The 15,610-nt window shown below is 46.4% G+C and overlaps 1 protein-coding gene across 1 annotated transcript in view; it reads left to right on the plus strand.

Annotated features, from left to right (window-relative positions):
- Positions 1 to 1,095: 1,095 nt before the first annotated feature.
- Positions 1,096 to 15,610, plus strand: part of DCDC2 (doublecortin domain containing 2) — a 162,632-nt gene continuing 148,117 nt past the window's right edge. The window contains exons 1-3 of the mRNA XM_042937776.1: positions 1,096 to 1,176; positions 1,893 to 2,284; positions 6,801 to 6,855. Coding sequence (XP_042793710.1) covers positions 1,992 to 2,284; positions 6,801 to 6,855 — 348 coding nt within the window. The 5' untranslated portion in view covers positions 1,096 to 1,176; positions 1,893 to 1,991. The remainder of the gene's footprint in view (positions 1,177 to 1,892; positions 2,285 to 6,800; positions 6,856 to 15,610) is intronic.

Genomic DNA, 15,610 nt, shown 5'->3' on the forward strand with positions numbered 1-15,610 from the left:
GTTTGGGATTCTCTCTCTCACCCTCTGCCTCTCCCCTGTTCACACTCTCTTTCTTCCTTAAAAAAAAAAAAAAAAAAAAAAATTAAAAAGAAAAAAACCTGTTCACTTCCAAGGAATTAATGTATTAGGAAATTTTAATAAAAATGTTTCTGCTCCCTGGACTGCAATGTTTTACACGTTCACTTTTTAGATTACTATGACACGGTGGTCAAAGTAGTTCTGGAATTCCAGAGAACCAGGGTTGAATTTTTGTGTGTGACCTGAGGTAAGCTTCTTTGGCCTCTCTACCTCTCCATTTCCTCATCTGAGGAAAGAATCATACTTACCTCTGAAGGCTATTGTGAACATCAGGCAGTTTACTTAAAGTCCCTAACACAATGCCTGCTACATGCAAAAACATTCAATTAATGGTAGTTATTATCAGTATTACTTTTACTCATATTTGATGCAAGAGGAACAGCGGGTGATGAAATTTGCACATGACAGGTAGCAGCAAGGTCTCAGGAGGAATAAAGGGAATCCTGGCAGGAATGAGCTGAAAGGGTTCAACTTTTTAAAGAGAATTTTCTTGGTCCCACAAGACATATGTCCCAGACTGCACTGGACAACACCTCTTTCCTAGAATTCTTAAAGCTCCCCTCCCCTGTCGCACCCAGGCATTGATGCAAGGATGTGGGGTCTGGGGCACACACAGCTGTTCGGCCATTTAGCCTTCTAAAGTTAGGCGGTGGTAGGCGCGCAAAACATCTCAGATTGTCCTCTTTACCGCCGTATCGCCAGCTTCCAGCATAGCGCCTGGCACACAGTAGGCGTCCATTCGGAGAATGACCGCCCGATAACCCAGACTTTCCCTCCACCCCCGCCCCCAACCCTCACTTCTCCACTCTCTCCCCGGAGCCTGCGGGCAAAGCCCAAGGGGCTCGGGCGCGCGCACGGACTCGTTCGCGGACTCGGCTCCGCGCGTGGCTGCAGTTGCTATGGAAACGGCGAGAAGTAACAAGTCCATCCCCCCGCCCCGGGGGCGAGGGAGGCCCGCGGAGACAACGGCAGCGGAGGAACAGCGGGAGCGCCGCACCACCGCGGGATTGAGCGCTGTGCGGGCGGAGCCGCCGCGCTGCGCCCCCTCCGGGCCCGCCCGAGCCGCCCCTCCCCCAGCCGGCCCTCCAGTGTCGCCAGGTACCCCAGCTGCGGGCGGCCCCACCCCACCCACCGCCTCCCGTCCTGGGACTCGGTTGCGCGCCGCTCCCCACAGTGTTCAAACGGTGCCCACGGGACCTTGGCCGGCGGCGGCGCGGAGGGTCGCGGGAGGGGGCGAGGGGTCCCGGAAGCTCGAGCCTCCCCCATAGCCCTCAAGTTTTCTTTCTCTCTCTCTCTCTCTCTCTCTCTCTCTCTCTCTGTCTCTCAGTGCACGTTAGGCTATTACTTTTCAGCAAATAAAAATCTGGGCAATTCCAGGCAGAACTTAATTGCTTTCACTTGGGGGAGCAAGCAGGAGACAGAAGTGAGGAAGCAAGGAGAGAAAAGCCTTTTGGAAAGAGTAACACGAATATGATACTAGAAATGGAGCTTGGGCATCTTTCTAATCCGTGTGTGCGTGTGAGCGCGCGTGCCCACCTCTCGGCCCGGCGCCCCCTCCGCTTGCCTGCGTAAAGCCCCTCGCGCGCTCCTGTCCGGCGGCGGCTGCACCTGGGCTCGGCCGGTGGCCTGCGAAGCAGGTGTGGTGCGTGCACGGCGAGCGCTGATTGGCTGTCCAGACTTTGGTGAAATACCTGGACGTGGCCCGCGAGTCCGCAGCCCGCAGGGTCTCGGCTGGGTGCACGCCAGGCGCCCTGCAGCTGCTCCTTTTTTTTTTTTTTTTTTTTTTTAACCGCGGGCTTGTCTGTTTCGCGTAGGTTTCAGGAAGCGACCCCCACGGGGTGCGTGCTGTGAGGCCGCCGGGCAGCAGAGGCGCCTCCCGGGAGGAGCCAGCCGGGCGGCGTCCCGCGGGGAAGATGAGCGGCACCGGCGCCAGGTCCAGCCACCTGTCCCAGCCGGTCGTGAAGAGCGTGCTGGTGTACCGCAACGGGGACCCCTTCTTCGCCGGCCGCCGCGTCGTCATCCATGAGAAGAAGGTGTCCAGCTTCGACGTCTTTCTGAAGGAGGTGACGGGCGGCGTTCAGGCGCCCTTTGGAGCCGTCAGGAACATCTACACCCCGCGCACCGGGCACCGCATCCGGAAGCTAGACCAGATCCAGAGCGGGGGCAACTACGTGGCCGGAGGCCAGGAAGCCTTCAAGAAACTCAAGTGAGTCTGTCTGTCCCCACCGCCGCCCACCACTGTCCGTTGCATGAAAGTGTGGGGTTGGCTTGGGGGAAGCAGTGAGCCCCGCCTCGCCCACCCTCGGCGTGTCCAGGGGCTGTGAGTGCGCGGAGCCCCTGCTGCAGGTGGGGTGGGGGGTTGAAAGTGTGACCGGAGAAGGAATTTCACTTGGGTAGCAGGAGGAACAGGAATCTTAGAAAAGTATTCAGTGACCAGACTGGTCATTTAGCACTTTCCGTTCTGTTTATCCTTTCCTCTTTTTTCCTTTTTCTTGGAACCTGTCTTTTTGAGTTTAAAGATTTCTTAAAGATTATTGAGAAGTATTGGATATTGTGCCACCAGAGGAGAAAATTGTTTTCTGCATTTCACCCCCCTACTGTTTAAATTCTTCCAGACTTGCATTCCGAGTAGAGCTGACCACGCCCCCACGGTTGTGACCCTCTCCAGCCCGCACAGCCTGCACGTTTATGCTATTAGCCTTATGTTTGGAAAAGCTTATTGGCTTACTGTGTTTGTCTACAGGTCTGTCTCTAGGTACTTGAGGTCTAAGACCTTCAAGCACGGGGGTCACTGTTGGTGCTTATTCCCAGGTCCTGGCAGAGAGGTCGCTCGCTCATAGTAGGTGTTCAGTGAGTGAGCAAACTGCTTAGGTCTGTGAAGAGAAGGATGGTAAGATGTGACTGCTTGCCTTTAAGAGTTTACGATCTAACAGGAGAGAGACTACATGCACACAGGAGTAACTGCGCTTAGAAAAAAAATAAAGTCCTGTGGAAGTTCACAGTTGAGGGAGATTATTCCTGGCGGAGGTGGGTATTGCAGGGCAGGTAGATTTTTAATAGTGCATAGTTTTTTGTTTTGTTTTGTTTTTACTGGGTTAATTGAAATATATTTCACATAGCATAAAGTTCACCTGTTTTAATCGTTTCTGTTAGGTTCATGGAGTTTTGCAATATCACTACAGGCTAATATTAAAACATTTCCATCAGTCCAAAATGAAACCCCATCCCAATTTCCCTTTCTCCCCATCCTCTTGATGAGGGAACTTTGGGCAAGCTGAGGGCAAAGGACAGACTGACAGTCCTGCCCCTTCCTCCCCCACCCCCAGGTGGAGTATGTGTGATATTCCTCAGACACTCCTGGCTACTCAAGAACAAAGGAAAGGGGTTTAAGTGTTTGCCTTGGTGGTGGAGGAAACTAAGGCAAATGAGAAATTAAATTCCCTTACTGCCTACAGCCCATTGACAAGTCCTTGAAACTAACAGAGTAACCTCCTTCTAGGAGCTCATCTGCCTGGATGATGACACTTTGCTGGGGGCAATAGGGAATCTTGGCTTAACAGTATCCTGACCCCCGCCCCCCAACCCCCCAGGATCCTGTAAGTCTACTTTAACATATAAAATTCCTTTGGAAACGTCCTTTATCTCAACTCTGCCATAAAATATATGCTGACAATCATACTTCAAGCTTATGGCCCCTCATATACATCTGAAGGGCCTCATGACTTGAGGTTTTACTAAACAGTAGTAAATGGCATTTTCCTAACAACAGCTAGACCCTCAAAGTTCTGGAAACCTTGCGTCCAAAATATCTTAGAGACTTACTCTATCCCTAACCCCCTCCCAACCTGAGGGCATATAATAATCGGTTACCCGTCACAACCCCAGTGCAGCCCTTCCTGCCCACGGGTCCTGTCCCTGTGCTTTAATAAAATCACCTTTTTGCACCAAAGACATCTTCAAGAATTCTTTCTTGGCTGTCAGTTCCGACCCCCTCCCACCATCAGCCCAAAACCCCATCCGTCTGGCATCTGCTAATCTATGCTCTGCCCTCTATGGATTTGTCTGTTCTGGATATTTCATATCAATGGAATCACACAATATGTGGCCCTTTGTGTTCCTGGCTTCTTTCACTTGGCCTGAATGTTTCCCAGACTCATGCATATTGTAGTGGGTATCAGAACTTCATTCTTTTTATTGTTGAAGAATATTCCATGGTATGCTGTGCCACATTTTGTTTCTCCATTAATCAGGTGATAGATATTTGGGCTATTATGAAATGATGCTGCCAGAAACAATCGTGTGCAAGTTTCCACTTTTCTTGTTTATATACCTAGGAGTGGGATTCCTGGATTGTGTGGAAACTTTATATTTCATAGCTTTTAATATATTTTAATTGAAATTGAGCTTGGGCCTCAGGATAGCAAAAACTATCTTCAGCGTAAAGTGTGTGCTTGTGAATTCTGGTTTTAACTGTATAGAAATATTTTCCCAAATATCACTAGTGTCGTCAGATACCATTTTTCTTTTCCTAAATTTGCTTAAACTGAGTTCTGAATGTTCTGCCTTTTCTTCTGCTGGACATTCCTTTTATGCGAGGTGAGGGATACATTTGGATTTCGTTTTCCCTTCTTGGAAAGCTCCTTTACTCCTTTAGCACCCTTTGTCTAACTTCATAGAAAAGAACTAAGTGAAACGATGCGCAAGACACTTAGATCTTGAGTCTCAAAATCAGACCTGAGACTGAGCTGATCGTTAGCTGTGTATCCTTGAGCCACGGGACTCAGCTGGTGCCTCTTCCTGATGCGGACGAGGAGCGTAAACCGTTCCTACCTCCCAGGGTTGTTAGAAAAGCGAATGGTGTGGCCGTCAATGTGCTTTGTGAACACCAAAATGTCATAGAAAATGCAAACCATCTGTACGTCCAGTTCCTTCCATCACGTACTTTGTTGATTTTTCTTTTATTAAATAATTCCTGTAAAAAGCAATGTCATGGGAATGGAAGTATATTTCAGAATCTATTAACAGCTCAAAGTTGCAGACTCACTTTTGTAACTCCCTGTGTTTTTGGTTTACTTGGCCCTGCCCACTCAAAAGATAAAAAGAGGTCCAGTTCCAAACCAAATAGAAAGGTCACTTCAGAGTCATTATGTATAGGTAAGAGATCTGCATGGTTGTTTTTGCTTTTAGTTGACATACAAAAACACTGAGTTTGTCATGACAGGTTCCGTTGCTAGTTTTCCATGCTGACGGATGAATAGTGGATTCATTTCAGTTAAAGGAGTAGTATCTATGGTTATCATGATTAGAAGCCAAGAAGATTTAAGTAATGAATATATTTGAAGCTTAGCAGTTGCAAGTTTACCTAACGGTTGGGGCAACTGGCAGAACAAAAGACAGGCCAGAAGATATTGAGGGTAATTTGTGTCATTTAGACCCTAAATGATGTTGGAGAATTTAGCATTGGTGGAAAAATAGTACTCAAATGAAAATGATCATCTTCCTTCTTGAATTTCTTTTACTCAGATTTTCCCTAATATTGTTGAAACCATAATTAAACTCGAGGTAGTTATTAAACTTTTATTGTATAGCACAGGATTGTAAAGGTAGTTATTTTCCCCAAAGTTTTCCTATGCGTTTTTGGAAGTTGACTCTGCTTCATTAATCTTGTGGATCCAGGATCACTTTTCTTCACATGACAGTTAACATGTTTTGCTATTATGTCAGAAAGCAGTCCCTCCCTGCCTATTTGCAAAAGAGCCATGTTATTGCTAAGCAAAGGGAGTTCTGCACTGCCCTATGTAAACACTATTCATGTAAGAAAAATGTAATTTCCAGTGGTATTGATTAACTGAAGCATCCTATCCCAAAATGGAAGCAAAATAATAAAACATAGCTATAATTAATCCTAATATAAACTTTTTTTTTTGCAACTCAGCGATCACAGTAATTGAGGTATCTGTCTTTGTATTTATGGTTATAAATTAAATGCTAGATTTATACTTTTTTATACTGAAACATTTATTTAGCACCTGCTCTGTATGAATCACAGTGGGGACCAGATCACAGTGGTGGACTTAGGGCTTGACATTGACCAAAGTATACAGTGTGTAGAATGATCACTAGTTAATATCTATAGCAAGTAGCAATGGAGTAATAGGGGTCTCCAGAGGTTAACTAGTCCAGCGATGTGCATTTTAGCCGAACCAATACCTAAACCATCCCACATGGCTGAGCATTTCTGTATCATGAAGGTGCTTTCAAAGGGGAGAAGATTCCCCAGGCTTTCACAGATGGTCTAATGCCGTGCTATAGCAGTACTTTCTTTGTTTTGACCTAAAGGCTGTGTTTAATGGAACCATTAAGCACCATCACAGGCAGACCACTCTTTATGTCAAAATTGACATAAGAATTAGAAACACCACATATATAGTCAGGGGCCAAATATTATTGGGGGAAAATGTCCCCCCTAAGAAGTATGTATTTCCAAGCCTTCAGTTTCATTGAAGTTGAGACCAGAGGACATATATCCGCTCTGGTTGTTGATACTGAAAACAGTTCCTACCACCACAATTGCTTTTAATTAGTAGCCACTGATTTTTTGCTTTAGGCATAAGTATTTCCTATGGCTTGCTTTGCTTTTTAATAATTTTTAGTAAGAAAATTATATAACTGACTCAAAAGCAATAAAAGAAACCCTTATTGTTTTTCTTTTTCTCCCCCAGTTACTTGGACATAGGAGAAACCAAGAAAAGACCTATGGAAGTTGTTAACACAGAGGTAACCTAAATCACATTTTGAAGGTTCAAGTTAATAACAGGTGCCATATTTCTGGGTCTTAGAATTTGGATGACATTCTAATCGTTTATAGACAAAGGTATAAATTTTTCAGGTTTTGCTTATGTTCTAGCTAATGAATGACCGCTAGAGTTTAGTATCTGTAGCAAATACAAAGTGCATTAGTGAATTGGTTCTGGGTGTAATTTTGTTTGAAGGATCCACGACCGTTCAAAGTAGGCTGCCTTGCTTGAAATTGGTGACCGAGGCTGAATTTCTGGGCTAGAATGTGAGATGTGTGAATTCTTTAAAAACGAGCATCTATTTGCTCTGGATTCTGGGTCTCCGATGAAGACGTTGTGCCTGGCAAAGTGCAACAGGTGTGCAATGAATCTTTCTAATATACTTTTTAAAAAACGATTGTCCTTAATAAGGGAAGCATTCACCAGGATTCTCATTAACTTCTAATTGTTCTTGCACTTCGGAGCAGTGGCCGCTGTTTTCTCTTTAGCAAGGTCTGTGCCCCAGCCACACAGACCAGACTCTGATCTAGCAATGCACATCTTCCCTGTGAGGAAACTCGCCCCTTCCCTTCAGCCAGGAGACTGTATCTCTTTCATTCTGTTTCTAACTGGTGACTCCCTCCGCTTCTTTCTTCTTGCTGCATAGACCGTGCTGTGCTAATAACCCACAAAGACTTCCAGAGGGAATAAAGAGGAAGAAGGAGCAGAAATTTGGGTTTGCAGAGGAGTTGGGAGAGGTGGCGAGAAACAGCGTGTCTGTGCTCGTGGACTACCCAAGTCCTCCCCTTCCACTTGTTCCCCTGGGCCCTCTGCCCCACTTCCGTCCTCCCCCGCCCACCTTCCTGGTCTGGATGAGTATGTCTTCATCCACTGTATTGTGCATTCCCAGCCTCATCTTCAACACAGAGACCTTCCTCCCCAAAGTCCACACCATGACCACCCTCAACGCCTGCTTTGAGCAAGGGGAGTCCCTACTTTCATTGCCAGAAAGGGAGAGTTTTCTGTTCCTGGCCCCCCCTCCCCAAAGGGAACCGTGAATGTACTTTCCTGTAAAGGTATCGCTTCAACAGTTGGTTCTACAGTGTTCTTACTGTTGTTTTGAGGTAACACGCAAGCTCTTGTGAGTTGTTCTGAGAGCCTAACTATTACGTGTGTAGTTCTTACTGTGGGGAAGTACCTCTCTCTTTTCCACAGCCAATATACAGTCAAACTTTTAGAATTCAACAAGTTGGAAAGTTAGAGGATGATCTATGTTCAGAATTTGACAACAGACTTGATAGACACTGGCCTTTCACAAAAATTGTAGATGCTGTTTTCTTGCTCTAAGGGGGTGATTCCATTCAACGTTCGTGTCTTTGGAGAAAAGCTTGCCCACTATGTTAAAGTCTATTGGTGACCCCTGTTCTTTGGAGGAAGATAGCCTATCTTATTCCCAACCACAGGGAGGGGTTCACTGAATCCTTGAAGTCGGTCCAGAATATGAATACCTAGTACCGGAGGGTAGAGAACAGTTTCAAAGGGGAGACGTTTCAATGCTCATTCAAAGATGTCCCAGTATGAAGGGTGAGTCAAATTGCTTATCGGAATTGGGGGCATCTCCCTCAAGTCTGAGGTCATGTCATACTGTTAGAGTTGTCTGGGCTGGGTACGTAATAAAGGCCTTGACACTAATGCACATGATTCAGTTATCACAATTGCTTAAAACCTTGGTTCTAGGAATTCCCGGTACGTGGTACTCTAGGAAGACCCTTGTAGTTCAGTTGGATGTGTAGCACTGTGTCCTAGCCACCGTGGTCCCATTTGCACACGTGGCAGGAAGCCCAGGCAGCGGGCGCTGGGAGTTAGTGGCACTCCTTCCCTTCTCCCAGAGCGTCCTCACCCACGTCCATGATATGACCTGGGTGCTCTTTAGACAGTTCAGAATTCAGACACCATGGTATCCACTTTCCGACCGCAGGTCACGGTAACAAGAAGGTACAGGTCACTTTGACATTGGAAGTCCTTTTGTGGTTTCTGTCATTGCTTTTCTGTTCCACGAGGCTCATCTTTGAAGAGACACTGACAGGACAGCCAGGCCTGTTCTTGGTGGTCATATCACTGGGACGGAGAGAGGCAGACCTCTAATGGACCTCTTCTGCTAACCCCGAAGAAGTCCATGGTCTTATTCGGCCAACACTTAGGGCAGCAGGAGGAAGTGGGGGTGAAACAGGAAGAAAGGGGAAAAAGAAAAAGGAGATAGGAATTAGAAAATGACAAGGTGGCTATGTGGTGGTTTGCACCTGCTCCAAGGTGAGATAGCACTGTGGGCTCAGAACAGACTTCTAATGCCTCCCTACATGCAGGTCTTGTTTTTACCAATATCCGGGTAACGAAAGCTCCTGGACTCTGCTTGTACTCTTGCCCCCAGTCCTCAGCCACTGAGGACCTTGGTAGCATATCTCTTATTTACATTCCCCATCTTCTCCTTGCTTCCTTCTCCCCTCCTCTCAGCCCAGGTGCAGATCTCTTGTGATGTGTCCATGTTCCAAGTCAACTCACCAGTGTCTCTCTTTCCTCTGTCACCTAAGCAGAGGAGTCCTCTGTCCTCCAGTGCTAGAAGCCTCTGGTCTGCATCTGGGACACCTTTTGTCTCTTCCTTACCAGCCTGCACTGTGCTCTTGCCTTTTTGCTTCACCCGAATGAGCTTTTTCTTACTTTTCCAATAACTGCTTTGCTTTCACGGGACTGGATGCCAATACCGAGCAGCATGGTGGGCAGAGCGCTGGGGGGTGGGGTGGGGTGCAAAACTCAAGAAGACCTGGGTAACCCCTCACCCTGAGGAATAACAGTCTTACCGAAAAGACGGATATAGAAACATCTCTAGTACCACCTGATAAGCGATTTCATTTGTTAGGGATTCAGTCCTGTTCGTGTCGTGTGTTGAGCTGTTTAAGTGCTTTTGACCCCATCCTGTTGTGACAAAGCCATTCGTGAGCCCTTCAAGTGGAAGCTTCCTTCTTTGACGTAGTGTTGTAGATCTTTCCAGTCGTCCTGTGCTGTATTTCACCCATGTAGTGGCATCCTTTAGATTGTGACATTCTTTTTTTTTTTTATTTTATTTTTTATTTTTAAAAAAAATTTTTTTTTTCAACGTTTTTTATTTATTTTTGGGACAGAGAGAGACAGAGCATGAACGGGGGAGGGGCAGAGAGAGAGGGAGACACAGAATCGGAAACAGGCTCCAGGCTCCGAGCCATCAGCCCAGAGCCTGACGCGGGGCTCGAACTCACAGACCGCGAGATCGTGACCTGGCTGAAGTCGGACGCTTAACCGACTGCGCCACCCAGGGGCCCCTAGATTGTGACATTCTTAATGTCACTCTGTTACTGTGTGGGAGGCCTTGGTGTACGTTATATAGGAGGGGACTAGCAGACAAATGGCTACAGAACACAGGTGCTATGCTGGGGGCCGGTTGGGGGGGGGTGTCCAGGCAGAAGTGAAGACTTCCCTGCTCTTTCTTTTGGGGGATTTGGGGTCCAGGGGAGAGGACTGGGGAGCAAACCCACCATTGTTACCCAGGGCCCGGGTGCTGGGCTAGAGGTTTGCTGGGAGGACTGTCGAGTTGCAGGTGCTAGGTTTAGGGTTATGGGTCAGGGTCGTTTCTTTTCCACCTGCTTCTCTTAAGGTTTTGAGAACGTCTCTTCCTACAACTTGATTAAGGGAGATTATTTAATGCTCCCGTCTGTGTAAGAGGCACAGCGTGTCTCCCACTGAACGAGTGGAAGTCAACCGGGGATAGAAGAGAGCGGACCCACGGCAAGCCGGCCGCAAAGTGAGCGCACGATGTGGCTTCTCCCACAGTTGTGCTGTGCGCCAGCCGTAAGATGCCAAAAGGGCCCCTCTTTCAGTGATTCCCGCCCTTTTACCGCTGACCTTCCAGACCTGCTTTGCGGTGCCCGTATTTTCCTGGGGATCTCGAATCGCTGAACCGCCTTCGCCTCATCACCACCCCCGCGTTATTCTCCCTTCTCCTCATCTCACCTCCAGACCGCGATCCATCCAGAACTGAATCTGCTTCCCTGAGACACCTCCTCGGACTCCTCCGAGGAGGACCCAAACCTTACCTAAGATGCTCCCCTCCCCCGTCTCAGCCTCCCTGCGCTTTCTCCAAGGGCCGCCCCTTGCTGCACTAAGTCAATGAATGCGGTTTCGTGGGACCGCAGGTGGGTTCCTGTTCTAGCTGCTTAGGCTCGGCAGCGCGCGCGTGCGTGCGTGCGTGTGCGTGTGCGTGTGTGCGTGTGTGTGTGTCAGAGCTGCACCTTCGGTTGTGAGTCTCCGGGAGGTCTGCGGGTTCTGCGCCGAACCCGGCAGAAATGGGCTGGTAATGGTTGTAATTCCCTACAGTCCCGCATACTCCTTATCAACAGTTAAGGGAGGCGTCTCGTGCCTCCTGCGTGCCTCCTGCGTGCCTCCTGCGTGCCTCACGTCGCACGTGAGTGGGATGTTGCTAATGACTAAGAGGTCTTCCCGGCCACCGTCTATTTCGATTTTGTTTCAGGGATAAAGTTAGTTGCAGGTAAACCTTTGTTTGTGTCCTAAGACACATTTATTGTCTCTGGAGCGTAATTTGGAGCCATAGTAAATGAACGTTACTCAAGTAGCCAGGGTTGATTGTGTGCCCGCTGTGTGCCAGGCGGTGTGCCCCTGACCCACGAGCCAAGCCGCAGGGCCCCTGTCCTCATGGACTGGACGCTCTTTAGCTTCTCTTGCTTGCTGTGGTTGACCTTAACTCCGTAGACTGATCTTTGTTGAAGAACTTGTACATTTCCTAAGTGAGGGGGGGGGGGCTTGTTTGGAGGGCTAAACAGTTTTTGAACTGAATATCAGACTTCCTTGTCCTTTTTTTTTTTAAAAATTTTTGAACGTTTTAAATTTATTTTTGAGAGACAGAGAAAGAGCATGAGTGGGGGAGGGGCAGAGAGAGAGGGAGACACAGAATCTGAAGGAAGCAGGCTCCAGGCTCTGAGCAGTCAGCACAAAGCTAGACACAGGGCTCGAACCCACGACCCGTGACATCGTGACTTGAGCCGAACCGAACCACCCAGTGGTAACCGACTGAACCACCCAGGCACCCCCAAACTTCCTCATTCTTAAAGGTACATTGGTCTCATGTTCCAGTTCAGGCTCTGGTCTTTGACCTTCCTTGTTGGCTTCCTCTGTGGGAGTCTCCCTCTGTGGGCTCTTCTCAACCCCCAGTGAAAGTTTCTATCGATGCCTAATACAGAAGAACTTGGAGCTTTATTTTATTTTCTTGAATACTGCTCATGTGTGTTCTCAGAGTCCTCAGATCATTTTTACCCCCTTACATTTATATATATATATTTTTTTAATTTTATGTTTATTTATTTTTGAGACAGAGAGAGACAGAGCATGAACAGGGGAGGGTCAGAGAGAGAGGGAGACACAGAATCTGAAACAGGCTCCAGGCTCGGAGCCATCAGCCCAGAGCCTGACGGGGGGCTGGAACCCACGGACCGCGAGATCATGACCTGGGCTGAAGTCGGACGCTCAACCAACTGAGCCACCCAGGCGCCCCCCTCACATTTATATTTTTTAAAAAATCAAGGATCGGTTTGGTTTTCTCCTTTTTTTATCTGTTCTTTCTCATCTGCTAGTGGAGGTGCCAGAACATGTGCAGTGACAGGCAGAGGTCACTCTGGCCTCATTCTATATGATCTATCCAGGAATGAGTGTGCCGTCTGTAGTTCTGAGAGGTGGTGCCTTAAAAAGAAATCTGCAAATTCAAATCTGAGAGAAGATCCCAGTGAATGCCTTTCCAGAGAGATGGGAGCCTCCTTGTTGGATAAGCCATCAGGTTGAATCCTGCTGAGTATGTGTCCCTCATCTTTAGACTGTTCAATTATGCAGAATTTGAGTAAACCTTGTGTCTTCCTAGTGGGGAGGAACCCTTGCAGGAGCACCTTGGAGAGGAGGAGAGGTAGGGAGAGAGTTTTCTGGAACATCAAAGCTTTAGCTCCTCTGACAAGTTTGCGATAACGGGGGGTTGTCCGCACTTCAGGTCAGCTACTCTGGTGCACGTCTTTAAGGTTTTGAATATAACCTTTAAAACTTCATATCTCAGCTTAATCATTAATGCATACTCTCTAATGAAACATACTATGAAATTTGCTACTTAAAGGCTCTTGGTTGGAAATGGGATTCTAGACATTAAATTGGGTGTAATTATTAACCATACTGTGGGGAAGGCATGGGGCTCTGTGGTTTAACTCACTAATCGTTAGCCTGGGAATTCTGGGTTCAAAGGGGGAATGACTAAATAGTTAAAGTCCTAAATATTTCTTTAACTTGGGGAAAGATTTCCAGATTATGGTAGACAGGTTTGCTGATCTAATGAGGAATCAAAGAAGATAAAGCCCACTTCAGTGAGTTCTTTCCACAGTAATTGAAGCCCCTCCCCAGTCTTTTATTTCCCCCCTTCCCCCACTTCTCTGAGGCAACTGCTAAGTAAGAGGCATTTTTTTCCAAGGATAGCTAGTTCCCATCATGGTCATGGTGACTATGACCTTGCCAAGGCTCTGTGAAGACACAGTTTTCTATTAAAGCACAACTGGCTATATTTCATTTTTCTTTCACACTTTCTTGTGTTACCTTTTTCTCAGTATTGAGCTGTGTGTGTTTGAACAAGAGAGACATGTGTGTACATCAATCTGGAAAATATTGGTCTAATGAAAACTGTCTGTTAATAACCCTAATCAGCTCTGATCAAAAGCTGAAGGGTTGGTCTATTAGTTGGTTAGTTGGTCTATTAGCATGAATCATGACATTTGTTCCAAGTATTTTGCATTCTGTCTATCTGGTATTTAATTTTTTTTTAAGTTTATGTATTTATTTTGAGAGGGGGAGAGAGAGAAAGAGAGAGAGAATGCTCATGCAGTTGGGGGAGGGGCAGAGAGAGGGGGAGAGAGAACCCCAAGCAGGCTCCTCACTGTCAGCACAGAGCCCAGCGTGGGGCTCCATCCCATGAACCCTGAGATCATGACCTGAGCTGAAACTAAGAGTCGACGCTTAACCGCCTACCCAGGCACCCCTTCTTCAGTTGGCATTTAGACATGATTTTAGGAAATTGAATGTGAAAGCATAAGACATGTGAATTAGAACATGTATCATTTTAAAATTTCTAGTAATAAGCTATTGTAAGCAAACACAAGAATATAATGAACATTTAGAAAATAATTATCAACCTTTTGAGAGGAAAACAGAAAAAGTATCTCATAAAATAAATTCTTAACCAAGTGTGTATGTTTAAAAATACCATTTGGATGAGGTATCAAACTATTCTCAATAAGACATTTCATGTAAGTCCCCACTAAACAGCAAAACCTATTGAACAGAGAAAAACTTCTTGTTCTTACACCGCATGGGACTCAGACACATACAGGATGAGATTTTCAAGTTCTGCCAAAGCGTGCCAAGCTTTCAGTTGTACACTTACCAAGAGGAGCTTTTGGAGTTGTCTGGAAAGGTCAAAGGGACTATTCAGGATGAAAGCATGATGATTTCCATAAGGCAGGAATCATAGGGAAATGATGACCAAATAAATAGCCAAAGATAGCCAAGGTAGACAAATGAATCATGCCCAGCCTTTTATTGATTACTGCTCATGCACGATTTCACATTCTCTCAAGACTATTTATCAAGAGCCAGGCAGTGGGCTAGATTCCAGCCATATGGACATAAAAAGACGTTTGCCAGGTGCCAATCATAAAGTACAACAAGGTAATGTTGTAGGAAGACTCTAGAAAGAGTCAAGAGCTAAGCTACACCAGAAAGAATAAAAAAATTGAAACAATACCAGAGGTTGTTACTCCGAGTGGATAAAACGATTTACTCAGACCTAGTCAATAATTGGCTTCGGTACCTACAAAGAATATAGTGACTAGCTCTTCTCCATCACAGCTGGTTAACCAAAAGGGAGAGCCAAAATTATAACGTGAGGGTTGAAGAGTTTGGGTCAGATTGATTGAAAGAAAACTTAAAAAAAACCCAACAAACCACAACATTGGTGAAGACTACTAACCACTTATTGAAAGTCATGTCTCCTTTCTGTCCATTTCTAATTATGAACCCAGTTCTTCCCACTTGCATATTTCAGTTGCATAACCAAGATGGCGGAGCTGGATTGAGGTTGACTTGAGTTTCAAAATGCCCTTGAATCCAGGGCTTCGTGGGAGGCTTCCTGGGAAGCCTGGGAAGACCAAGTGCTTGGGCTGTCACACCCCCTCCACGGAGCAGGCGGTATGTGGGAGAGAGCTGCGCGAGTGACTGGCAGCGACCTATGCTGGTGCCGTGTGCCAGGATCTCTCATTTCAGGGAGTTCTTCGTTGTACATAAGCGTGCAGTGCTGTGATGGCACTGGCACTTCCAGTCAGAATTTTTGAAAACAACAAAATTTGAAGCAACATCGTGAAAGTAAAGGTTTTGGAGAATATTCCTGATTTGGAGTGTGGCTTTTGTATTTAGAACTGAAGGTAGCCTAACATCCTCGACCAATGCAGCAACCATCCAGATCGATGTTTCAGATTTTTTCCACTCACTATACAGATCGATGTTTCAGATTTTTCCCACATACTATTTAAGTCCCTAAAAGAAAAGCCAAGAGGGTGATACGTTAGAAGAATAATAGAAGTGAAATCCAGAGGAATCGGTACTAAGAAACAGGCATGTAACATCATCTG

Source organism: Panthera leo, chromosome B2 (genome assembly GCF_018350215.1).
Source record: "Panthera leo isolate Ple1 chromosome B2, P.leo_Ple1_pat1.1, whole genome shotgun sequence".
NCBI lineage: Eukaryota > Metazoa > Chordata > Mammalia > Carnivora > Felidae > Panthera > Panthera leo.